Source organism: Ictalurus furcatus, chromosome 15 (genome assembly GCF_023375685.1).
Source record: "Ictalurus furcatus strain D&B chromosome 15, Billie_1.0, whole genome shotgun sequence".
Taxonomy (NCBI): domain Eukaryota; kingdom Metazoa; phylum Chordata; class Actinopteri; order Siluriformes; family Ictaluridae; genus Ictalurus; species Ictalurus furcatus.
Genome location: NC_071269.1, coordinates 2,196,656 through 2,221,968, shown reverse-complemented (window position 1 = coordinate 2,221,968; position 25,313 = coordinate 2,196,656). Strand labels below are relative to the sequence as shown.

The window sequence follows — 25,313 nt, the reverse complement described above, 5'->3', positions numbered from 1 at the left end:
ATGAGACACAGTGTAAAGTGCTTTGGATAAAAGCGCTATATAAGTGCAGATCATTTACCATTTACCATCCAAAAACACACTCTAGCGTCTTCTATGCTCAGATGAAACCAAGTAACCAAATGGCATCATGGACTCTATCAAATATCAACAGATATTAAATGACTGCCTCTGCCAGAAAGATTAAAAGGTGCCAGCAGGACAATGATCCAAAACATACATCCAAATCGACACAGAAATGGTTTACTGACCACAAAATCATGTCCTGCCATGACCATCCCAGTCCCCTGACCTGAACCCCATAGAAAACCTGTGGGGTGAACTGAAGAGGAGAGTCCACCACTGTTTGAAGGATCTGAAGAGATTCTGTATGGAGGAACGGTCTCAGATCCCTCGCTATGTATTCTCCAACCTCATCAGGCATTATAGGAGAAGACTCGGAGCTGTTAACTTGGCAAAGGAGCTAGCACAAAGTATTGACTAAAACGATGCCAATAATTGTTGAACACCTACAGTATGTTTAACAAAAACATATATATATATATATATATTTTTTTTTTTTGATAAACCTGTGTTTTGTTTGCAATTGGTTGATATCCATGAGAGCAGAGTATGTTTTGTGAATTTGTCAACACAAGATCCATAGCTTAAACAATAAAGACAATTTCTCATAGCCTTCTTTGCTTATATTTACCAAGGGTGCCAATATTAGTGGAGGGCTCTGTATATTGTCATATGATATATACTGTATTGAAGTAGCACCAACGAAGCACGTGCTCCACTTCTGGGCAAGAGCCATGCCAAGCAAATACGCCTTGTTTTCAGTGGCTCACCCAGTGCATGAATATCCTTCATACATCCTGTTTAAGGACAGCCACACCTAAGGCAGAAAGAACATCTTCCTTACAAGGTGCTCTCAGGACAGCCTGAATTTGTTTTTTTGTTTTTTTTTTAGGATTGATCTTAGACTAGGGGTCTTATAGATCTGAGTGCAGCATGTGCCAAAAGTTGTTCCCCATGTACTGCATGTATTGATTAATGCATGATTAAAGCTTGCTAGCTTGTAGGACTTTCCTGCAAGGTTGAAGTTCTCTTTACTGGAGAACAATGAATCAGAAAGGGATATCAGTGAGAGATAACACCATTGGTGGGCCGAGCTGTGAGCAGAAACCAGGCTCTTATATTGCTGCCGAATTTTGGGCCCAACCCATTTTTCTTAGGGTAGGTATATGTGTGCTCTGTTTGATTTAGTCACTCATTACTGCTGATCACGCTCTCAGAACCTGGATTACTGTTCAGAGTTTCAGGACAAACTACTGCCTAAGTGGGCAAAAAAGCCAGACGAACATTAGAAAGGTAAGGGCAAACATCTTTTCTTTTTTTTTCTTTTTTTTTTTTTTAAATTAAAACTACTCATGTGAAAAAAAAAAAAAAACCCAAACAGTGTGTCATAATATTACACATGTGAACTGTAAGTAACCACATGTGAAAAATATGTGAAAAATAAAATCACAGGTCTTACGTGTAAAAAAACAAAACAAAACAAAACAAAACAAAACAAAAAAAACCTTTTTGAAAAGAATCATGTGAAAAGAAATGAACCAAATGGCATCAACTTATCGAATAATTTAAGCACAATAAGCTAATTTTCTTCAGGTCTAAAATGCAGAAATGAAATCTAAAACATATCATTCTCTGTTTTCTTAACACAGGCTTTCAGATTATTTTTTCCAAGATGGGGAATAGGCAGTCTGTTACAATAACACATCCAAAGGTATCCAACATTTATCTGCATTTCTTAAATATTGTTTCGTGTCTGCGTATGAACTGTTTAGAGATCGATTCGAGCTGGACGTTGTATCAAATTTGGCTTTGTATCAGCTGCAGATTGTAAAGTCCCTCTCCTGAGCGATGTTGTTGTTTCATTATGCAACACACGTTTAAGGCAAGCGACCTCCAGGGTCTTGCTACCATGTTTTTCTCTTTTCTTTTACTCTATAATACTAGCTATAAACGTTCATGTCACCCTTGTACACATTCATAGTTTAAACAAAAAAGCATCCTAGTATCCTAGTCGCATTAAATATGCTCAAAACTCATTAAATGACTATTACGCTATGTGCGTGAATCTGGTTGAGTTGACAAAATGAAAAAAAGTTATGATAACAGAATGAATCATTTTGACAGTGTATAATTCAATGCTTAATTCTTATGAATGTTCTTATGCATGTCTATTACATTCCTTGATGAATTATCGGTTGAAAAGTTCCTCAGCTATTATAAGTAAATATGAAGTAGCGTAATAGTCGAAGCACACAAACGAAACGTTTCGATGAATTAGACATTATAACATACATATCTTATTTGTTATCTTTGTTTGTTTCCAGGCGGAGCACGATGTAAAACATGTTAAAAAAGACGAAGCAAATGGGCACGCGATACCTGGTTTGGATTTGACTGACGCTGGTAATGTAACCTGAATGTAATTGTATCGATTGTGGGGTCTATCATTATTTGGGTAGATTTTCCCTCACCCCAGGACTGGTGTATTTAAAAAAAAAAAAAAAAAACAGTTTACAAACAAATTCAACTCCATACATGTGTTTAGGGATTTTTGAGTAGGATATAATGTTGCTATATAATCTTTGGGCGTAGACTGGTGAGTATTGTTTGAGTTTCTCTTGTGCATACAACATCTAGCTCTGTAAGCTTAATATAACTAAGCTGCATGGAGAATGATGCCTTGAGAAAATATTTATGTTATGGCAGAATTTGAGGCGGAATCAGAGACTTCTTGGGTCAACTTTGCATAAGTCATTATTGATGACTCATAAGTGTACAGTTAGCTCATGGCATTTATCTGTACTGGAAAGCACTGCAGTACAAGTCCACTAGGCTTTGTGTACACTTGGTAGTGTTGGATAAACCCTTTGCAACTTCTGGTAACACCTTTGACAAAGCTTTCGTTAGGGAGTGGTTATCAAACTGACAAACTAGAGATAGAGTCTAAGCACAGAGCAAGAAAAGTAAATACAGTCATGTCTGTAATGCTGGTGTCAGCCATTTGGGTTTGCAACCTTACCTTTAAAAATGAAACAAAAGAACCAAACTCTTTTTAAGTTGTCCATTTAGCTCTGTATTTTACTGCACTGATGTGCTGTAATAGAAATTTTAAGGAAATTGCCGTGTTCATCTACCACATTAAAAACACTCAAATTTTCAACAAGCCATATTTCATGTTTTCAAAAGAAATGTCTAAGAAATAAATACACTCAGATGTGTATAGACGGATACTTTTCTCATGTCTGGACTCATCGTCAGTGGGTTAGGAAATATAAAAAGATGGTTCGATATACTGATAATAAATACATTCTCTGAGAATTTATTTTTCAAGTTTTGGCTGTAAATGTCACGTCCATAACGCTGGAATTGCTCATTAACTCATTAATTAATGTTGAGAGTTGTACAAGTTTTTAATCATAAGCAAGTACAGAACCGAGAGTCTTAGTGCTGTAACTAGGGATGATGCGGTCGGTCAATGAGGCAACATCACAAGTTGAAGAAAATTATGTATTAATACTAATACAGAAACACAACACCTTTTTTTAAAAAAAAATTTTTTATGAGACACCCCATACCCCTGTGCAGTAATGCACTTATCCAATCAGCCAATCATGTGACTGCAGCATAATGAATAAAATTATGCACATACAGGTCAAGAGCCTCAGTTAATATTCACATAAAACATCAGAATGGGGGGAAAATGTTATCTCAATGGCATGGATATTAGGTCCATGTTAGATGAAAGTCCTGTTTTCTGACAGGTGCTAATAATTATGGTGTTGACTGTTTATGCACAGCATTTGAAGTCACAAATATACGTATATCAGTGATTATTTAGACGTCAGTACATGTATATTGGATTGTCTCTTTAAAAAAAAAAAAAAAAAAAATTCACCTATTACTCACTTTTAGTAACCTGTGTGACATCAGTGCAGCAGAACATTGAACCTCCTCCTGTGACTGTCGCAATTAACGTCAAGCCAACACCAGCATCAGTAGAAGCTAATGGCACCAAAGCAAAAGGTCCGACTGTGTCTGTGGAAGCAGCTGGTAACCAGGTCAGTGCTACAACTGTATCAGCTGAACAAAAAATTCCAGCAGAGTCCAGTACGCCAGCCAAAGACACACCGAAACAAGCTGAGACTGCCAGCGTGTTCAATAAGATGTTCAAGAAGAAGACCGGACCTGTTTCTCCTGCATCTGAGGCTAATGTGGCAGCCGAAGTAGTGATCGTCCCTGAAGTACAGACCGACAGCCAGAAGTCTGTAAGTACATCACCTCGTGAGTTTTATACATAGTTCACCTCTGTTCCTCATAAGTGTTACAGTTGAAAGTTAATGAACTTACGGTATGTGAGCTCTATGGGAGAAATAGCCTCCAATTTGTCCCTGTTCATATAGAAGATACACTGTAAAACCGGATAAGTTCACTTAACTCAAAACATTTGAGGAAACTAATTACCTCAAAAATTTTAAGTCGATAAATCAATTTCTTTAAGCCAAATACACTTAACATAACAAAAATTCACTCTATTTAAGTGCGTTTGGCTTAAAGAAATTGATTTATCAATGTATCAATGATTTATCAATTAACAATGTATCTTTAAGATTGAAATTATTCTAATCACTGACATCTGCATTCTGATGAATGCCTTATGTAAAGATTTTCTACATAATAATAATAATAATAATAATAATAATAATAACAATAACAATAATAATAATAATAATTTTAAACTTACATAAATTATATTTTATATTTATTTGCCATAGTAAAAAAATACACAAACAAATGCAGATGTCCGTTTAAAGCTTTCGGATCAGATGTGGCCCAAATATCTAATTATATGCTTAATTTTCCTCAATATTACAGAAGCCAACACCAGCATCAGTAGAAGCTAATGGCACCAAAGCAAAAGGTCCGACTGTGTCTGTAGAAGCAGCTGGTAACCAGGTCAGTGTTACAACTGTATCAGCTGAACAAAAAATTCCAGCAGAGTCCAGTACGCCAGCCAAAGACACACCGAAACAAGCTGAGACTGCCAGCGTGTTCAATAAGATGTTCAAGAAGAAGACCGGACCTGTTTCTCCTGCATCTGAGGCTAATGTGGCAGCCGAAGTAGTGATCGTCCCTGAAGTACAGACCGACAGCCAGAAGTCTGTAAGTACATCACCTCGTGAGTTTTATACATAGTTCACCTCTGTTCCTCATAAGTGTTACAGTTGAAAGTTAATGAACTTACAGTATGTGAGCTCTGTGGGAGAAATAAAGAAATTGATTTATCAACTTTAAAATTTTGAGGTAATTAGTTTCCTCAAATGTTTTGAGTTAAATGAACTTATCCAGTTTTACAGTGTATCTTCAAGATTGAAATTATTCTGATCACTGACAGCTGCATTCTGATGAATGCCTTATGTAAAGATTTTCTACATCATCATAATAATAATAATAATAATAATAATAATAATAATAATAATAATAATAATAATTTTAAACTTACATAAATAATATTTTATATTTATTTGCCATAGTAAAAAAATACACAAACAAATGTAGATGTCCGTTTAAAGCTATCGGAGGTAAGATTTTGTAATTTCCCTCTCTGGTAATAAAAATCTTATTACAAGATACTTCCCTATGAATATTTTGTAACATGTTCCAAATAGCAGAATGCATACTTAATAGTAGTGCTAATTACTAATGACACCAGTGGTGTATTATTTAGTACAGTGCTTCAGATGTGGCCCAAATATCTAATTATATGCTTAATTTTCCTCAATATTACTGAAGCCAACACCAGCATCAGTAGAAGCTAATGGCACCAAAGCAAAAGGTCCGACTGTGTCTGTGGAAGCAGCTGGTAACCAGGTCAGTGTTACAACTGTATCAGCTGAACAAAAAATTCCAGCAGAGTCCAGTATGCCAGCCAAAGACACACCGAAACAAGCTGAGACTGCCAGCGTGTTCAATAAGATGTTCAAGAAGAAGACCGGACCTGTTTCTCCTGCATCTGAGGCTAATGTGGCAGCCGAAGTAGTGATCGTCCCTGAAGTACAGACCGACAGCCAGAAGTCTGTAAGTACATCACCTCGTGAGTTTTATACATAGTTCACCTCTGTTCCTCATAAGTGTTACAGTTGAAAGTTAATGAACTTACGGTATGTGAGCTCTATGGGAGAAATAGCCTCCAATTTTTCCCTGTTCATATAGAATACATATTTTAAAGTTAAATTATTCTGATCGCTGACAGCTCTTTAAATATGTCTGCATTACAAATTGCACACTTACATTGTCCACCAAACATTGTGATCAATTCCTTATGTAATGATTTTCTGCATATAATAATAATAATAATAATAATAATAATAATAATAATAATAATAATAATAATAATAATGCAACCTTAAATAATAATTTTTTATATTTATTTGCCATAGTAAAAAACATTATGCAAACAAACGTAGATGTTTATTTAAAACTGGCAGATGTAAGATTTTGTAATTTCCTTCTCTGGTAATAAAAATCTTATTACAAGATACTTCCCTATGAATATTTTGTAACGTGTCCCAAATAGCAGAATGTATACTTAGTGGTAATGCTAATTAGTAATGACACCAGTGGTGTATTATTTAGTACAGTGCTATACACTTTCAGATGTGGCCCAAATATATAATTACATGCTTAATTTTCCTCAATATTACCGAAGCCAACACCAGCATCAGTAGAAGCTAATGGCACCAAAGCAAAAGGTCCGACTGTGTCTGTGGAAGCAGCTGGTAACCAGGTCAGTGTTACAACTGTATCAGCTGAACAAAAAATTCCAGCAGAGTCCAGTACGCCAGCCAAAGACACACCGAAACAAGCTGAGACTGCCAGCGTGTTCAATAAGATGTTCAAGAAGAAGACCGGACCTGTTTCTCCTGCATCTGAGGCTAATGTGGCAGCTGAAGTAGTGATCGTCCCTGAAGTACAGACCGACAGCCAGAAGTCTGTAAGTACATCACCTCATGAGTTTTATACATAGTTCACCTCTGTTCCTCATAAGTGTTACAGTTGAAAGTTAATGAACTTACGGTATGTGAGCTCTATGGGAGAAATAGCCTCCAATTTGTCCCTGTTCATATAGAATATACACTGTAAAACCGGATAAGTTCACTTAACTCAAAACATTTGAGGAAACTAATTACCTCAAAAATTTTAAGTCGATAAATCAATTTCTTTAAGCCAAATACACTTAACATAACAAAAATTCACTCTATTTAAGTGCGTTTGGCTTAAAGAAATTGATTTATCAATGTATCAATGATTTATCAATTAACAGTGTATCTTTAAGATTGAAATTATTCTAATCACTGACATCTGCATTCTGATGAATGCCTTATGTAAAGATTTTCTACATAATAATAATAATAATAATAATAATAATAATAATAATTTGAAACTTTCATAAATTATATTTTATATTTATTTGCCATAGTAAAAAAATACACAAACAAATGTAGATGTCCGTTTAAAGCTATCGGATCAGATGTGGCCCAAATATCTAATTATATGCTTAATTTTCCTCAATATTACAGAAGCCAACACCAGCATCAGTAGAAGCTAATGGCACCAAAGCAAAAGGTCCGACTGTGTCTGTGGAAGCAGCTGGTAACCAGGTCAGTGTTACAACTGTATCAGCTGAACAAAAAATTCCAGCAGAGTCCAGTACGCCAGCCAAAGACACACAGAAACAAGCTGAGACTCCCAGCGTGTTCAATAAGATGTTCAAGAAGAAGACCGGACCTGTTTCTCCTGCATCTGAGGCTAATGTGGTAGCCGAAGTAGTGATCGTCCCTGAAGTACAGACCGACAGCCAGAAGTCTGTAAGTACATCACCTCGTGAGTTTTATACATAGTTCACCTCTGTTCCTCATAAGTGTTACAGTTGAAATTCAAAGATCTTATATGGTTTATTTAAAGCTACTTGCATATGAATATTTTTCTTAACGTGTCCCAAATGGCATAATGCATACTAAGTAGACTGTCTAAATAGTAATGACACCAATGGTGTCCTATTGTGCTATGGACATAATTATAGGCTTATTAAATTAAATTTCTCACTTCTCAAATATTGCAACAATATTTCTCAATGCTGTTCGCAATGTTACAGAAGAATTATGAAAATAAACATTTTAGAGCGCAAATCAGTTTAACTGTCATTGTTACTTAGCACCAGATAATGAGTAAAATCCTATGGGAAAAAAAGTCTATTCAGCAAGAAAAAAAACTAAAACTCCATCAGTCCTGAATCCATTTTCCACTTATAGTATAATCTTGACTATTACATCAACTTTTCTTGCTTTACATTATAATGCTCTTACTCTCGCGTCCCTGAATGGCTGCTGACGCTCATGTGTTACCGTGCAGCCGGACTTTATTGGCCATTGTAACTATCTGTTGCATGATGTATGAGAACAAATTTCCTGCCAAGTCCAACCTGACACCCTGACGGAGCACTGGCTGTGAATTACTACATGACTATCAGATGGTATACAGCAGGAATCTCATAAAATAGAGTTAGTTTTTTGTCTCGTGACTCAAGAATATATATATATATGTACTCATAGATGCAAAGACGTGTTTAAGCCAGTTTCTGAACACAAATTCTGCTTAGTTGTAGTTTCAGCGTTAAATCCTCCTTGACTTTGTAATCTGCAAACGGAAAAATTGATCTGATGTCAGTGAAGCAACATCACCGGAGTGTGCAAATGAAACCATGATTAAAGCGGAACCTCAGAAACTTATGTCAGTGAGTTTTTCACAGAGATGGTAATAGTACACAAATTCTTTATTCACCTAAATAAATACTCAGGTAAAAAAAAAAAAAAGTTGAAGAACAGCTTCTAATTCTTTGCTCAGTTAAACTATAAAAGTATAAAATCTTAAATTTACATAAAGCGTGAAAAAAAATAAATAAATAAAAAACAGGAGACATTCACAAAGGAAAAAGTTGCCTGCCTGAAATCACACATTCATTTGAGATAACCATGGTAAATTTGTAATGTTAGGAAACATTAGCTAGGGCTAATAAACAACAGCTTTAACGACAGTGTAATATCTCTGAAATTTCAGCTAGCATGATATCTCTGCCCAAACAAACTAGCTGAATGCTAATAGCTAGCTGTCACAATACAAACTGTGGAGATTTTTGTAGTAAAGTATTCATAAGGGAAGTTAGGTGAAAGCAAAACTCAAGCAAAGGTAGAAAAACTCAGATACTTAAAAACCAGACTTATGTACAGTAACAAAGTGAGTGCACTCTGTTACATCTCACCACTCTGTTTTTTGATAGTACAAATCATTTCATAATTTCTTAATGCTTCTTCATGCTGCTTGGTATGCACAGTCTTGGTATGCACAAACATGGATATATTCTTAAGGGTTATAAGGGTTTGGCTGCATTGGAATCATCCCTAGTGAATCAATGAAACATTATCCAAATCAAACAATCCTGTTAGTACTAAACAGTTGAAAGCAGGAACTACAATGTGAAGGATTTTTTAAAAATCCATAGGTTTATGCTTATTAGATGGCAAGGCACTACAGGTTGAAACAGTATACATTTTGCATACCCTGCATCTATGACATGTCTTCTCTTAAACTGTAGCAACAGAATATCAAGACTCAATTGTTTAATCCACTGTTTTTGTCAACTCGTGACCCCCAACTTTGATGAAGGCTTTCAGCTCCGCCCACTTGGCATAATATGTCACACATTCCTGCTGTTATGTGTCATTATGATATAGTTATCAATTTCCTTTATAAATATTACAAACCATACTAACTAGAGTGGTAACACTGGCGTTCCATTCCAGTGGCGAAATTGAAACCAACTTATCAGACATTTTCAATCAGTATAAACAAATGAATTATCTTATCGGCACAAGACTGTTATAAGATTAGTCAGGACACGGTTGGGTTCCTGTGTGTAGAGTATAGTGGCTATGTAGCTGCTGGTGAGCAGGGCGAAGGGAAAGGGGAGGGGTGTGAGGCCCTGGCTGGGCAAACATTTCAAACCATCCCACAATAACATAGGTACAGAGATCAAACAGACAGCACAAATAAAGTAAATAAAAATATTCTTTTTTTTTTTTTTTTTTTTTAACTAAAACACTGAATAAAACTACCACAATAAAATTATAACATTTAAAAACAGAAAACCTGCAAATTCTTGAAGCCCTGAGTGTCTACTTTCATATGAGCCATTAACTACTACTGTAGAGTGTGATGGGCACCCCCAAAACAGGCCTCTGGTAGACAGAGTTAAACCACACCGTGTTACAAAAAATAATTAAATAAATAAAAATTCTATATTCAGAACCAAAAATCTCAGTTTCCAGATGACCAGCACGCATGAAATTTCATATCTTCATCCCTATCCCTAATTAGAAGGATATTACAGAGGAATTTCCTAAATTGTTCATTATTATTGGCTTTACATTAGATTTAATATTGAAAATTGTATTTTCTTGATTAAACTGTAAAGAAATATTCTCACCAACATCTCTGTGAATGCCACGTTATGGAGGCAAAGGCGGTTGCAAGTGCAGATTTTTTAAATAAGGAAGTGAAAAACAGACAACCAAGACAGTGAAACTAGAAACATAACCCAGATCAGGAGACACAAGGCAAACATACATATACTTAGAGTCAAACTAAGGTACACATGACGACACACACCCACAACAGAAGCTAGACAATAAGAGGTTGAGAAACAGGAACTTATCTGATTGAGACATGTGACCTGCTGGGGCTGCTGGGAAGTGTAGTCGAGCACCAGTTTCAGCATAGCCATGACAGTAAAACTCATTTTCCTCATTGAAATGTACCTTAAAAACTCTAAAAATGTAATAATATAGTACAGTATGTAAGAATATAAATATATATATATATATATATATATATATATATATATATATATATATATATCCGCAAGGTGTGATTGTAATATTACTAAAAAAAAAAAAAAAAACATATCTTTTATGCTCATTACACAACATTTATATTTTCATTGACTGTGAAGATGAATGGTTTCATAACGGTACATCTTTAATAATAGATAATTCTACATGTATGCTGTTTCTCATGCTTTGAGCTTTAACAGCTTCCAAATGCACTTACTGTAGGGCAGGCATGCTACACCAGAGACCTGTACTGTATCCATGTAAAGAACGAAGGTATTTTCATTGACTTGTTTGTTGATCCCTCATTTTAAAAGGACACAGACACACAGGATATAGAAGAAAGCGTAGAAGAAGCTGATGATGTGTCTCTGCTATTGTCCCTTGACCCTGATTATGACATTACAGAAGCTGCAGAGAAGTTGATTTTGGAGCTGATTGCCTCCACTCAGTCTGCACCCATGTCTGAAGATATTATTCAGAACACCTCAGACAGTAACACTGAAATAACTGAAACTGGATTAGTGGGAGATGAGGATCTGAATAATGAGACTGACTATCTTGAGTGCTCTGAAGAGGAAACCTGGGTGATTATTGAAGACCCAGTGTGTGCAGGTGATTCAGCAGAATACACACAGATGCTCTGTAGGTTAAAGTCTGTGTGCATTGAGACTGTAGAAGACTTTTCCTATAAACCTCTCCGTGTGAATGTCCATACTAACAGAAGGTCCATTCAGATTACAATTGATGTTTGCTCCAGCATGGACAATGATATCAAATATGTGGATGACGCTAGTTATGACATGGACTCTGCAGAGGTCAAATCAACAGCCGAGGAAAATCAACTCGCCAGTGATATCCCAGATGATGACAATGTGTGGAGTAGCGTAAGTCTGACGTCTCCGATAAACGCATGGAATCTGGGATTTGAACCAGAAAATGGAGATCCGTTGCATGGATGAACTCACTGCATGAAGCGATTCACCAATGAACTAACATGTAATATTTTAATAGAGCTAATCTACACTATAATACAAGCTAATCTCACTCAAGAACATATTTTTACTAAAATACCGTCGTCCGTTTACTCAAACTACAACAATGTCAGAGCATCTCAACTGACCAATACTTAAAACACTGGAGTAAACCATTTTGCTCCAATTTATAGTAAAGTGGCATGAGAGCATTTTGATGGATACCCTCTTGAAACAATCTGGAGCAACTTCAAGTTAATCCTAGCTCGATGGTTCGACAGCAGACTTCAAGGGGTCAATCATAACTAACCAAATTAAACTGAAGTAAAATAAAATAAAGTTGAGTTGAGATTCCTTTTACTGAGATCTTTGTTAGATCAAAAGTCTAACAATGCACCATAAAGTCAAATAACTACCTATATACTAATTATACTGTACTATACTAACTATATACTATACTGTATATATTTATGTTGGAAGTTTGCACCCAGTATCAATTCGAACTGTGTAAATTAAATAAAGATGACATACAGTAGCAAGACAGGCAGGCATGGAACACACACAGGCCTTAAGTCCAGAACATTGCTGAATATCAATGAGTGAGGGGGAAAAAGCAGGCATTAATGAAAGGGTGATTGTTGCCCGAGCCCCGAGTAGGCAGAGGCATGGCTGGAATTGTGCAGTGCTTCAATGCGCCGATTAACAGCTACTGCACATCAGCTGTAGGGCCGTAACGCGTCTGCAAGCGCTAAGTCTCTACATTTGTCTATAGGAGCCTACAGACATAAAGGCAAATACACAGACTGAGAAAGAGCCACAGGGTGAAGCTCCCAAACCCAGCACCACTGAGGTCACGCAAGACAGCACCCAATCTGAGCAGACCAGCACCGAGGAAAAGTCAGTTATGAACTTTTTCAAAACACTTGTAAGTACATTTTATTCTTATCCAAACCAATTAGCAGCCATTTTATGCTTAGTCTCAGTGAGATGTTTAATGAGGAATATGATTGAGGGATATCAGGAATGTATTATTAGGTTGTTTGTTAGGAACAGAAATGTTTGAAACGGTTTATAATCAAGAATATGTACCGTTCATACTGGCTTCTAATTGGCTCACGTGTCAAATCTACTGACCGTGCGTAAAAAGAATCAATAAGAATAAATTGTTAAACACTTAACACTTGAGTCAATAATGTTGTTTAAATTCTTATGTTTTAAAATGGCACAGGAATAAAAACAACAGTATTTCTTTTTATGGTACGGTCATCACCATGTGTATAGTCATTCATTTTGCCTCGCTGTAAAAAAAAAAAAAAAAAGACAAGAAAAGAAAAGGAAATGATAGTAAATTGGATAATAACTGTAAGTGATCAATATCTGTACATTACACCCTGTACATTAAACCCTCCATGAATTGCCTGCTGCTTTTCAGGAGATTTATCGTTTCCTGACCGCACTGAAGTTGATCTCTTTCAGGACGTAAACTATTCTCTGGCACTGTGCTAAATCAAGCCTCTGAACATGTCAGAATGTGGCAGCCTTTTGTTGTGCTGCATAATGTGTGCTCACAAGAGACTTCTGTGTGTTTGGAAGTAGTGATGGGCTGTGATAAAGCATGGGCAGGCCTACGCCATCTCTAGAGGACAATGGCTGACTCAATATGAGAGACCATGTTCACTGTGAGCCCTGTCATGGAGCCTTTTTGTGTGCGTTTGTGGTTCAAATTCGCGAGACTTGACAGTGAAACATTGCACTCTAAGAATATCTATATTTTTAAATAGACATGTATCTGAGTTGTCTAGCCTTAGTACTACTATCCTGGCAGACACCAGATTCAGATCTAAAGGCATAGGATTTCACGATGGAGTACATTAAGTAAAGAATAAGATACTTCAAGATGTGCTATAATACGAAGTAATCAATGACAGGGTGGTATGATGTTAATCATTTTTCAATTACAGCATGTCCTAAAGGGTTTTATTTCTGTTATACCGCGGCAGTTTGCCAGCGCCAACAATTTGTAATTTATTAATAAGCAACGTCAATCCTTTATAGTTAGTTCCCGTTATCACCGACATCTTCCTGCCATTCGCTCGTCTTTAATAAGTTAATAATACAAAAAATGAACTGGTCATGAGGGACTAGAAAGCACAATATCATCTGTCCTAAACAGTTACAAAGAGCTCACACCAAGGACTCCCATCCTTACAGAACACTATAGAAACACTTGCATATTCAAAATGAGCACGTTACTATAAACCTACAACTAATCAACATCTTCTGACCAATCAGATTGGAGAACAGCGCCATGGTATTTTGCTAAAGCATGCAGCCTTCATGGTTTTTCAGAGTAACCCAAACATTCTTCTTTATATTCAAAAGGTGACTTCAACCAAAACAACGAAAGAAGCGACGGCTAGTCCGGATGTCTCAAAACAACAGGTAAATAGCTCGAGCTACCTCAACTGCACCATTCAAAAGAGGTTCCAGATCATTTCCAATCGCACTTTGGCTGATTTTAATGCAAAGCTTAATAAAATTCCTTTCAGATCGTAATTGTGACAGCTTCTCTGATTGTGTATCTGATTCTCATTTGCTCATTGGTGCACTCTGTGTGTGTAATGAGGTTTCACAGATTTTTTTTTTTTCCTTCACTGCCAAAGTTATTGGCACTATTCATTTTCTTCAGTTGCTTAGTCAGATCTCTATTTCCTGCCGTTCAATTTGTGGAAGTTAATGCATCGTGATAGACTGCGGCCCGAAGAAAACCATTTTCGTTCTTGATAGTCATTTATAGTAATCCCCAGCTGACTGGTTAATCCTTTATTGGGTGGAAAAGAGATGTGAAGTTTTATGACTTGTCAGGCTGGAACTACTGTATGTGTTTGTGTTTTTATCAACGGTTCCTGCTGTGTCAGGGCCTTCTACACTAGCAGCTGAATCAAAAGAAGAGCCTTCTACAAACAATGCCTCCACAGGCCTCACAGCTTGACATCTAACCAAAGCTCTGGGACAAAAAGACTAACAGAAATATTCTTGGAGTCTATGTACATTTGCAAACAAATAATCTTAAATAACAAAATATATATATATACTCTCTCGTGTATGTTTATGTGTATGTGCAGTCACAGAAAGAAACTCCACCAGCTCCAGCTGCAAATGTAAGAAGCTCCTTCCATAATACAATGTTAGACCTGGCAGTGAGTTGAAAATTGCGCTCCAATTCTCTGACTGTCTGTCTCACAAGGTACAGGAAGCATCAAAGATCCCCCCTCCTCCACCACCAGCACCACCCAAGATGGAGAGTAAAGTAGAGCCAGCTGTAAAGAAAGAGGAGGCCCCACCAATAGACGTAGCAGCCGCCGCAGCCAAAGAACCAGAAACCCCCAGCAAGGCCAAAACTAAAGACAGCCCATTCGGCAAACTCTTCCGTACAAAGGTAGGCACCTACAGTATCTGCTTCTTCCATATCCAAAATATACTGAAAATCTGAACATTTTATTTGTCACACACACACACACTCACACACACACACACACACAACCATACAGAGTATGACGTGTACTGAAATACTTTTTTACGACCGTCTGTGATATAAAATAGAATTTACTTAGACCAGAATTTACTTGTGTAGAGTTAGAAAAAGGAAAAAATATATTAAAGTATAAATCTATGACATTTTCTGCTACATTTCCATATTGCAATATTTTATTTGTATACAGAACAGCCAGTGGTAGGTTATTAGATGATTTGTTTTTTGGACTATAGTGTAGCACACTATAACAGAATGATGTGAATTTGAGGCATTGCTAGGCAAGAAGGTGTCAAAAGTTCAGGTCTCAACAGCTGGTGGAGCCAGCGTGCCTGCCAAGACATCATCAGCGGTAAAGAGCAACACACGTAACAGGACATACCCACAGTGCAAAAAATGTCATCTTAGCAAGTGGAAATACCGTGAATGTAGTCATATTTATCTAGTATTTCTAATTATAAGATTGCAATATACATAGAAACTACATGTAAGACTACTAAACCAATTTCAAGCCATTTTATGTCATTTCAAGCTTCTATTGGCAGATAGTTTTGCTCATTTTAAGCCAACAGAACAGGAAAACTACAAGCTAGAATTGAATAATGATGTCTAGAAAAAGGTTTAATGATTGTATATTTGATGTATTGTTGGCACAGGTTTTACACCAGATGCCCTTCCTGTCGCAACCCATTTGATCCCATTTATTTTATCTTGGGCTTGGGACTGGCACTGAGTGCAACCCAGCAGCCGGGTTGGTTCCCTGCTCGGGAATTGAACCCACGCCGGGGTGGTGAGAGCACAGGATCCTTAGCTGCTGGACCACCGGGGCCTTATGTTTGACTTACTGTAATCTTATAATAAGAAATACTAGACAAATCTGACTGTATTCAAGGTATTTCCACTTGCTACACTCTTAAAAATAAAGATTCCAATTAGAACCAAAAATTTTTCAACCCAATGCCATTGGAGAACCCTATGAGGTTGCACAAAGAACCTTTCACTCTCAAGTTCTTTAGAGAACCATCTATTTACTGGTGCTTTGAAGAACCCATAAACGGTTCTTTGCAGCAGTGCCACAAGGAACCATGTTATCATGTAATCCTTTAGTTAGTGCTTTAAGGAACCAAAGTAAGGTTAGGAACCTTTTCCAGTCCCACAAAGAAGCTCATAGGATTCAACCGGTTAAGGGATAATACCTTGAAGAACCAATACACTGCTCTGAAGGACCTAAAGTATAATGAACCATAAAGAACTTCTTTAATCTCCAAAGAACCATTTAGCTCAACTCAAGAACCCTATACAATGGAAAATGGTTCTTGACAAGAAGAAGGTTCTTTGCAGTGTCTATGATGCTGTAAAGAACCATTAAAGAACCTATATTTTTTGAGAGTGTAAGAAGCCTTTTTTTTTTTTTTTTTTGCAGTGCATTCAGTGTTTTTTCCATCGCTTATCCCATTGGGTTAATTAATCTCATCATTTCACCCACAAGTCTTTAGCACTGGTCCTGAGAATAAGAAAGTACTATGTGTCTTATTATTATGATTATTTGCAGCTTGTTGGTGTTATACCTATAATCGAATTGGAGACATTTGTTATTGCAATCTCATTCCTATAGGCCTTAGTGATATTCAGTGAACAGAGTCTATACTGTGCCATAACAACGAGACGTAAAAAAAAAAACACCCATGATAATGAATAAACAGCTGAGCCTTCATTGCAGTGACATCATTCTGACAGCAGCCATTACCTCATACTGTATTATCACTGTCCGCCAACTAAACCATGAGCTTTGGGTTTTATTGAATCCGTCTCATTTCACTTAATAATGACATCACATTTATTGATACGGAGGCATTGTATTCCAAACAGCTTAGTTAGTGTTCTTGTGAGACTGAAGAGAATGCTCTTGGGTATTGTAGATTCATGCCTAGTTAATCCAGATATCTGCTTACCTACAGTCTGGGGTGAAAGAGGAACCAAAGCCAGTTGAGATACAGGTAAATAAGTTCAGCACTGTTCCAATATGATCAGCTGCTGACAGCTGATCATAGTGACAACTTCTTGAAAGCTTCTCCGTGTCCTTTTTGGGCTATGTTCTGAATATGGGTCTTTGTTCTATAGGAAATTCAGATGGCATCTTTTATTCCAGTTATGTTCCTTTTTGTTCCAATTTCATTGCTTCAGTGCTTCCTCTCGCAATACTGCTGTGAACCTTTCCCCCATTGTTCCTCTTTTCTATCTCTTTCTCATTCATTTCCTTCTTCGTGAGTCATGTTTCTTATCATATTCAAGCTTTCTGCTGCACCCTCTTTAAGGTAGATGCGTCCAAGACCAGCACCCTTGAGGCCGGCGCCAAACCCGAACCCCCTCCAGCACCCAAACCAGAAGAAAAGAAAGCAGAGAAGAAGCCCTCACCTTTCGCCAACTTGCTCAAACCAAAGGTAAATACACTTGGAGTTAGATGCAAAACTCTAGAGCTTATCAAACATGTGGTATGAGTGATTGCATGTAGTAAAAATGACTTGTATGAATTTGAGGTACTGCTAGGCCAAGTGAGCTCTAAGATCCATTCAGCTGCTTCGAGTGCCGCAGCCAGCATCTCCCTTGGTGCTGGAGGAGCGGTAAATTCCCAGTATCTTGTGGCAATTTTTGTTTGTTAACACTGACTGAACTAAAAAACAAAAAGTGGTCAGATTAACGCCTGATTTGATTTTGTGGCTCGTTATTATTGTCAGTTGCTTGATTTTTGACTCAAACGTTAGCATAATTATGTTGTATGTGGATTCTTGTATTATAACACAAACCAGGACTACTTGTCACGTTTTACACTTTTTATGCCTTACCAATAACCCTGTTCCTGATGCAAAGCTATCTTGTCATAGCAATGGCTTTTCCTTGGGTGCGTCTCAATCAGCTCCCTAGTTCAGTAGTCCAGACACTGATCAGGGAGTCGGCCATTTTAAGGGCTGTCTCGATCGCAAAATCCTTCCAGTGCGCTGGGACGTTCATTCCGTAAAAATCCCACAACGCACCGCAAAAACTAGGGGCCATCGATGCTCACTATGTTCCCTTACTGAAAATGACATCATGTTTTCTGAAGCTTCTCAGCTAAAAAAACAAACTAAAAAAAAAACGCAGATGAACTCTCAGACAACTTCGTCTACAATTGAAAGTAGCTTGTTATCGTTGTTGTAGCTCTCAAATGATTGCTTATGTTCGCGATTTTTAACTTTATTTGACGTTCTGTGTAGGGTTTGTTTGAGTCTAATAACTTTCAAGTGTTTAATGATTTTTTAAAAAATCCACTAGCTGGGCTACGATCCTGCTTGAAGCAGCATGACAGAAATGCATGTGATTAAGCTAACAAATTTATGCCATATAATGTCAGAATGATATCAGTCCTGCATGTTGTTGATAAATGCCAGTGGTGACGTTTTACAACGTAGTCATGTCGCTTGAAATTGAGTCATCAGTGTCCCAATGTGTAGTGAGCCAGGGTCCTTACCAGTGTCCGAACTCATGTACACAATATACTGATTCATGACCTAGGGCAGGGGTTCCCAAACTTTTCCAGGGCAAGGCCCCCCAAATGGCGTTAACATTTGACCGAGGCCCCCCTTTTGCAAGATGTCTTTAAGACACATTAAAAATACAGACTTCTGAATATATCCCCCTTTTTTTATTTATTAATAATTACATCTTACATCTTTACATTACGTTATATTAGGATTTGATTGTGTGTGTGTGTGGTCTGAGAGTGAGAATTTATTTTTCACACCAAATTGTTGAGGCCCCCCGGGCGCCCCCTGGTGGCCCCCAAGGGGGCTGCGGCCTCCACTTTGAAGACCACTGACCTAGGGAGCTAAGAAGCGGATCGAGATGCACCCTTGACCTTTTTTATTTATTTATTTCTTTATTTTAAAATCACATTAATTCCTTTTTGCTCTGTGCTCTTGTTCTCTCATCTTTTCAAAGCCTTTGCGTTGTAGATAACATAAGCCATGGAGTTTGTGAAATAAAATAATATGCCATTTAAAAGTTTTGTTTATTTATTTAGTTTATTTATTTTCCACAAGGCTGCAGAGTCCAAGAAGGAAGCCCCTACAGCCCCCACTGCACCTGCAGAGGCTACCCCAAGCACCAAGGCCAAAGAAGAGCCCAAACCAGCAGCTGTTGCTGCTGCTCCTGCTGCGGCCTCTCCAGACAACAAGTCGGTGGGGAGTACAGATAATTCTTCACCCAGCACCTCCCGCAAACTAGAGAAGAGGAACTCCATCCATCTGTTCTTTAAAAGCTTGGTAAACTGAAAATAACCCTAACAAGTAGTCAGATATGTTAAAGGTGGAAGTCAGGCATTGCATAACCATTTCATTCTGTTTTCCAAATGACAGATCAATTACAGCGACACGGACATAGAAATGATAGCACACTGTATTAAGGACAGTATAAGAGTAAAAATTATTTTAAAAAAGTGAATGAATTGTGCACATATCAAGAATGAAAAGATCTGCTCGTTTTTGCAGACGCTTGAGATCAATAAAGGTTTCTCCAGCATTCTTAAGAGCTTTTCAACTTTACTTAGAACCTTATCTGATAGGAAACACTCTATTGAAGGGTTTTATGTAGACCCTTTAAGACTTACTCCAGAATGGACGGACTAGTCATTTATATTGCGATATTTTATATTTATATCACAGTATTGTACTTTCCTTTAAAGAAATTTCATAAGGTATTGCAATAACAGTATAGTCTTTACTGGCTTTTGTATTGCTTAACTGCCTTATGATAACATGGCCTTACTTAAGTAAGGAATAAAACATAACGGGGTTTGTTATTAGAGGAAAATAATCAATGACAGAGTGATGTGACGTGCCAAAGTTGATTTGGCAAAGTTGTTAAAAAAAAAAAGAAAAAAAAGTTTGCAGACATTTACAACGTTTATTCATAAAAGAATGATATTTTTTATTTCATTTCTAGTTTGTTCCTGTCATTAGCAGTTTCTCTTTTATTGAAGTTAATGTCGAGTCAGATATATAGTTACTGTAGAAAACAATAACATCAGAATGAGAGCATTATATTTTGACCAATCAGAATTGAGCATTCAACAGTGCTGAGGTGTAATTTAATATTACGTACTCTATGTTGAGCATTATTGACTGGGTTTAAAAAAAAAAAAAAAAACAACAACAACCTTTACCCAGCATTCTGAAAGGTTCTAAAAAAAAAATGAGTCACTTCTTTTGAGACACTTCTTTCAGACTTGTTTCATGTTGTGTCTGACCAACAGTGACAAGCTCTGACCACTAGGTGAGCTCAGATGGCAAAAATAGACTTGTAAGCTCATACATTATTGTTAGTACTCTTCCAAAAGAGGTCTTAATAATACATGGATTCCTCTACACATTGTTCCAAGTTGTTTAGGGTAAATAATAATAATAATAATAATAATAATACTTGTAAATGGTAGTGGTATCTCAAGAGAGCAGCAGAACAGCAGTCATATTTTAGTACATTGCCAAAAAGTCCACATGTTGAGTCTATTTTTATGTTTTCTCATCTTTATATTATATAAGTCAATTGAGAAGTACACAGTAGCCAAGATAGTACACTACGGGAAGTAAATATATTAGTCGTGGTGCTAGCAGTGAGCTTCAGTGAGGACGTGTTTGAGCTCGATGCATAAAGGAAGCTTATTTAAATAAGAATCCAGTTGTCAGACAGGTTGCGATCAGTTGTGCTCAAGGCTGTGAAACTTACCAAACGCAAATAATGAAACTAAGTCTCCATCTGTTTGTGCCTTTTGATTGTTTCTCAGGGTCAAAAACGCCACTCTGATGCCGGAGTGCAAACGGAGCCAGTGGCACAGGAGAAGGCCAAATAAAAACCTTGCTTTGGTTTCATCGTCTGCACAGAAAACACGCATCGCTTGTACATATGTATCCTTATCTGAATGTCCTGACCAGAGACCAGGGATTAATTCCTATTTAATCTCCACTACTTGAGGTGAACTGAGAACTAAAGTATCTTAAAACTGGCCATTCCAATTATTCATTCCCATTCCCAACACTTTCTTGGGTTGTCCTTTAATACTATCAAAGTCACATAGAAATGGTTGGTTCTTTAACGGTTTGCAAGAGGTATGTTGAAACGCAATCGAACGGCTTAAAGCTTTGCATGTTTTGCAAGATTTTTTTTTTTATAGAACGTGTGATGGAAGAGAGCTGAAAAAGGGGGATTACGCAACATTACAATGGCATGCTGTTCCTCTTAAACAGGAACATTAATGTAAACGTCAAGCCTGTCTATACCGTCACTCTGTAACTCCTCAATATGGTCTTGATCGCATATCATGCAGGATGTATTACAACCACTGTCTTGTTTCCAGCTTCTGCATTTTTTTTTTTTTAAATGGAACATCTGATATATTTTTTTTTGCACATTTGTGCACAATAATCATTCATACGGCTGTAAAAACAATCTGCAAAGGCTTACTCTTTCCATTACAGCGCTTCATCAAAACCTCTGACATCACTCATTTGTTGTGTAGTGGTGACAATACTTAAAAATGATCTCTTAAATCATTCAGAACCATTGGCCGTCGCTAGTATTTCATGCTAACGCGTATTTTTAACATATCGTCATGTCAGACTATTGCATACAGGCTTCATTATTGAATAGGTTAGTTATCAGCTTTTCAAAATGGGCACTCCTTTATTATTTTTTTTTTTTTTTGGTACTACTGAAAACATATGCTATCTGTAACCAAGCCTTTACTAACTATATGGAATATACTGAAGTTAGCACACTGTTCATATGGGGTGGAATCCATCTGGTTTCTCTTACTCGCTTACTGAATTCTCACTAGCTTTTGGTGGATCCAGTTTAATTGCTTTCTGTGAAATGGTATTGAGTATGAGAATTTCCTTCTACTCTTACTGCACATGTCCCAATTTCACATGTTCTGAATTTTATTTCTGAATTTGAGAGACACAGACTTGCATTACAATTTTTTTTTTTTTTTTTTTTTTTGTGCTTGTAATCAACTAATGTTAAAAATGAAATCTGTCTCTGTAATTGTAATTATGCAGTCTTTGTTAATAAAATGTAAGGGTACAACACAACATGGTGAAGATTTCTCTTTCATTCAGGCCTGCATTTTATTCCGATCCATACAGACAAATATGTCAAATCAATACATTTTTCCAGGCATTCTGATCGCATGAAAAAAAAAAAAAAAAAAAGTACTTTGATTAGGGCTAAAGAGCTATATTGTCAGTGTTATCAGCTGCAGTGTAATAAAGGGAGGGAGGCCATTGCAGGGGGGGTGGCAGTAGGCCTGGAGGCCCCTGTGTCAGTGTTAATGTGTGTCACAGGCAGAACTGCCTCAAAGCCTTCTGTTTGATAGAGAGAGAGAGAAGGACGGAGAGAGGAAGGGAGAGGCTGCAGGCATCAGATTTCAAGACCCTAGGGGTCCCAAGCCACTTTATGAATAATGGAACCTGTTATATTACCAAATTAGTAGGAATTCCAACAAGAGTGGATGACTGGAGCACAATCTTATGAAATTGTACAGACTCAATAATGAATGAAGGTCTGGTATGAATCACATGAATTGCTGGATAATACGAACTATAGGAATTGCTCCATTTTCCTGGCAAGAACGTAACAACCCAATTATTTGTGAATACATATATGTATATAGTATGTCAGGCTACAGCAAATATGTGAGAACAAAAGATGCCTGTTTGCAATCCCCTGTTTGTCTTAGTTAGCTCAAATTTAGGCATACGTTGAAAAGTGATATTATGAAATCTACTGCAAATACTTATTTTTCATACCCTTCGTTCTACAGCATGGTGTCTGAAAGCCTTCGACTCTCAAACCACATCCTGTTGAGTTGACTTCATTCAACCACAGTTATTCACATAGATATTTATTTTCTGTGTACATTTTATGTAAGCAGTTTAGTATAGTTTGTCAGTGAGAATTTCTTTTTCCCTTTTTTTTTTTTTTTTTTTTCGGAACCAGTGAGATTTTCCACAACGCGAAACAACACATCCATCAGGAAATCAGCATATGTTGCTAAGTCGAGTGCTCATCCTAAAACGGTATACACAATGGCTGGGATAGTGAGATGGCCTGGCTTTTGAGCTCAACGACATTTACTCCCACTTGTCATGTCACAGTGCATCCAGCAGCAACGTTTCCATTTCAAAAGACGCCTGTTTGGGCTTGAGCTGCAACTTCAGTGATAGATTTGCAGAACAAAGGACTTGCTTGGCCCCTAACCTGTTGCATTTGTTCTCAGCGTTCATTCTGCCTATGCTTATTACTAATTTCTCTGACCTTTTTTTTTTTTTTTTTTTTAAAAACCCCACTATTATATATATATATATATATATATATATATATATATATATATATATATATATATATATATATATATATATATGAGATATGGAACTATATGGAAATTAAACTTGATGGGAAAGGGGGAAAAACTTATTATATTAAATAAAGTATATTACACAAACAATTAATATAAGTCATTAATTTGTCAGGAGTTTTAGCGCAGTGTAATATTAGTTCTCAATACATGCAATTTAACAGAACAGAATAAGTGTAGGTTTTGAGACCCAAATTTCTATGTTGAGTCATTTGAGTTCTTAAGAACTGTTTATGCTTTAAGCAACCATGTGATTTAGTCATACTGATCATTTAATTTCTCCCTCTTTGTGTATTAAAGTTCTCTACTGTAGGAAAATTGTTTTATTTATTTATCTGCCTGCTTTATTTATCCCTCTGCTTGTTATGGAGCTAATACATACATAAATATAATAATAATAATAATAATAATATCTGCATATTATCCGGCAGACGTTCCATTCCAAGCAGGCTATGGTGAGAGTCGTAGGGAGAACAATGAAGTCAGCTGCTCCTGACACATTAAGACAAAACCAGACTTCACCACACACACACACACACACACACACACACACACACACACACACACACACGCACACGCACACGCACACACACACACACACACACGAACACTCACACATCTCTCAGGCAGCCATGAGCTAGTTGCTGAATATACATTCAAACTCACACTACATGCAAAGGTTTCAGTACCACAGAGGGAAGTGTTAAAGTGTTACATCTGAAGTGTTAAGGGTTAAATTTGAAGTTTTACCAATACATTATTTAATATAAACTCATTAGAATAAAATAGCATAGAATAGAACAGAATAGCATAGAATAGAATAGAATAGAATGGTCGGTGTTAATCTTTTATTTAGCAAGTTAAAATCTGTTTTTATATGACATATTTACACACAAAGTGTGTTTAGTCAATCAAAAATACTTTTCAGTAAATTGTGCTGTTAGTGTACAGTGTAAAGACTAACTTCAAACTACATAGACATACTTCATACATATATACAGAATAGAATAGAGTAGAGTAGAATAAGTCATTCATTCATGTCTTCTATCTATTTCTGCATACAGTAGATCACTAAGTTTGTATTCTATCTAAAGCATTAACAAACATATTCTCCTATCATTCTTTTCATTCTTTTTTTTTTTAATCTAATCAATCAGAAGACATAAGAACAGTCTGTTCCATTTCATGCTTTTGTTATCTACTGATTTGAGCAGCTATTCAGGCTGATTTAATCCCTGAGGGAATCCACCCCCTCCCCTGTGGCCCAACTGTGTCAACTTCACACTCGCTGAAAAGGACAATTCTGCTGTGCTGTCATGTTACAGTCGCATTAAAAAAGTACCAAAAAGAAGAAAAAA

General features: G+C 36.8%; 1 protein-coding gene across 7 annotated transcripts; it reads left to right on the top strand.

Moving 5' to 3' along the window:
- Positions 1-680: 680 nt before the first annotated feature.
- On the top strand, positions 681-22,630 carry bcas1 (brain enriched myelin associated protein 1). Of its 7 annotated transcripts, none has more exons than XM_053643488.1 (16): positions 681-1,353; positions 1,710-1,771; positions 2,385-2,463; positions 3,973-4,325; positions 4,933-5,220; positions 5,851-6,135; positions 6,767-7,051; positions 7,641-7,925; positions 12,750-12,902; positions 14,360-14,419; positions 15,103-15,138; positions 15,225-15,416; positions 17,468-17,506; positions 17,825-17,950; positions 19,586-19,807; positions 21,325-22,630. In XM_053643488.1, the coding sequence occupies exons 2-16, from the start codon at positions 1,733-1,735 to the stop codon at positions 21,388-21,390; spliced, it is 2,508 nt and encodes an 835-aa protein (XP_053499463.1). In that variant the 5' UTR covers positions 681-1,353; positions 1,710-1,732; the 3' UTR covers positions 21,391-22,630. The 7 variants fall into 7 exon arrangements, with proteins under 7 accessions (XP_053499463.1, XP_053499462.1, XP_053499464.1 ...); XM_053643487.1 differs by having other exon boundaries at positions 682-1,353; positions 4,936-5,220; positions 7,638-7,925; XM_053643489.1 differs by having other exon boundaries at positions 682-1,353; positions 7,638-7,925; positions 15,231-15,416.
- The last annotated feature ends 2,683 nt before the right edge of the window (positions 22,631-25,313 follow it).

Coding starts and splice junctions, on each gene's coding strand:
- bcas1 (XM_053643486.1), top strand. CDS start 1,733: ATGGGGAATAGGCAGTCTGTTACAATAACACATCCAAAG. Junction 4,326..4,932: donor AGACCGACAGCCAGAAGTCT/GTAAGTACATCA, acceptor TCAATATTACAG/AAGCCAACACCAGCATCAGT. Junction 12,903..14,359: donor TGAACTTTTTCAAAACACTT/GTAAGTACATTT, acceptor TATATTCAAAAG/GTGACTTCAACCAAAACAAC.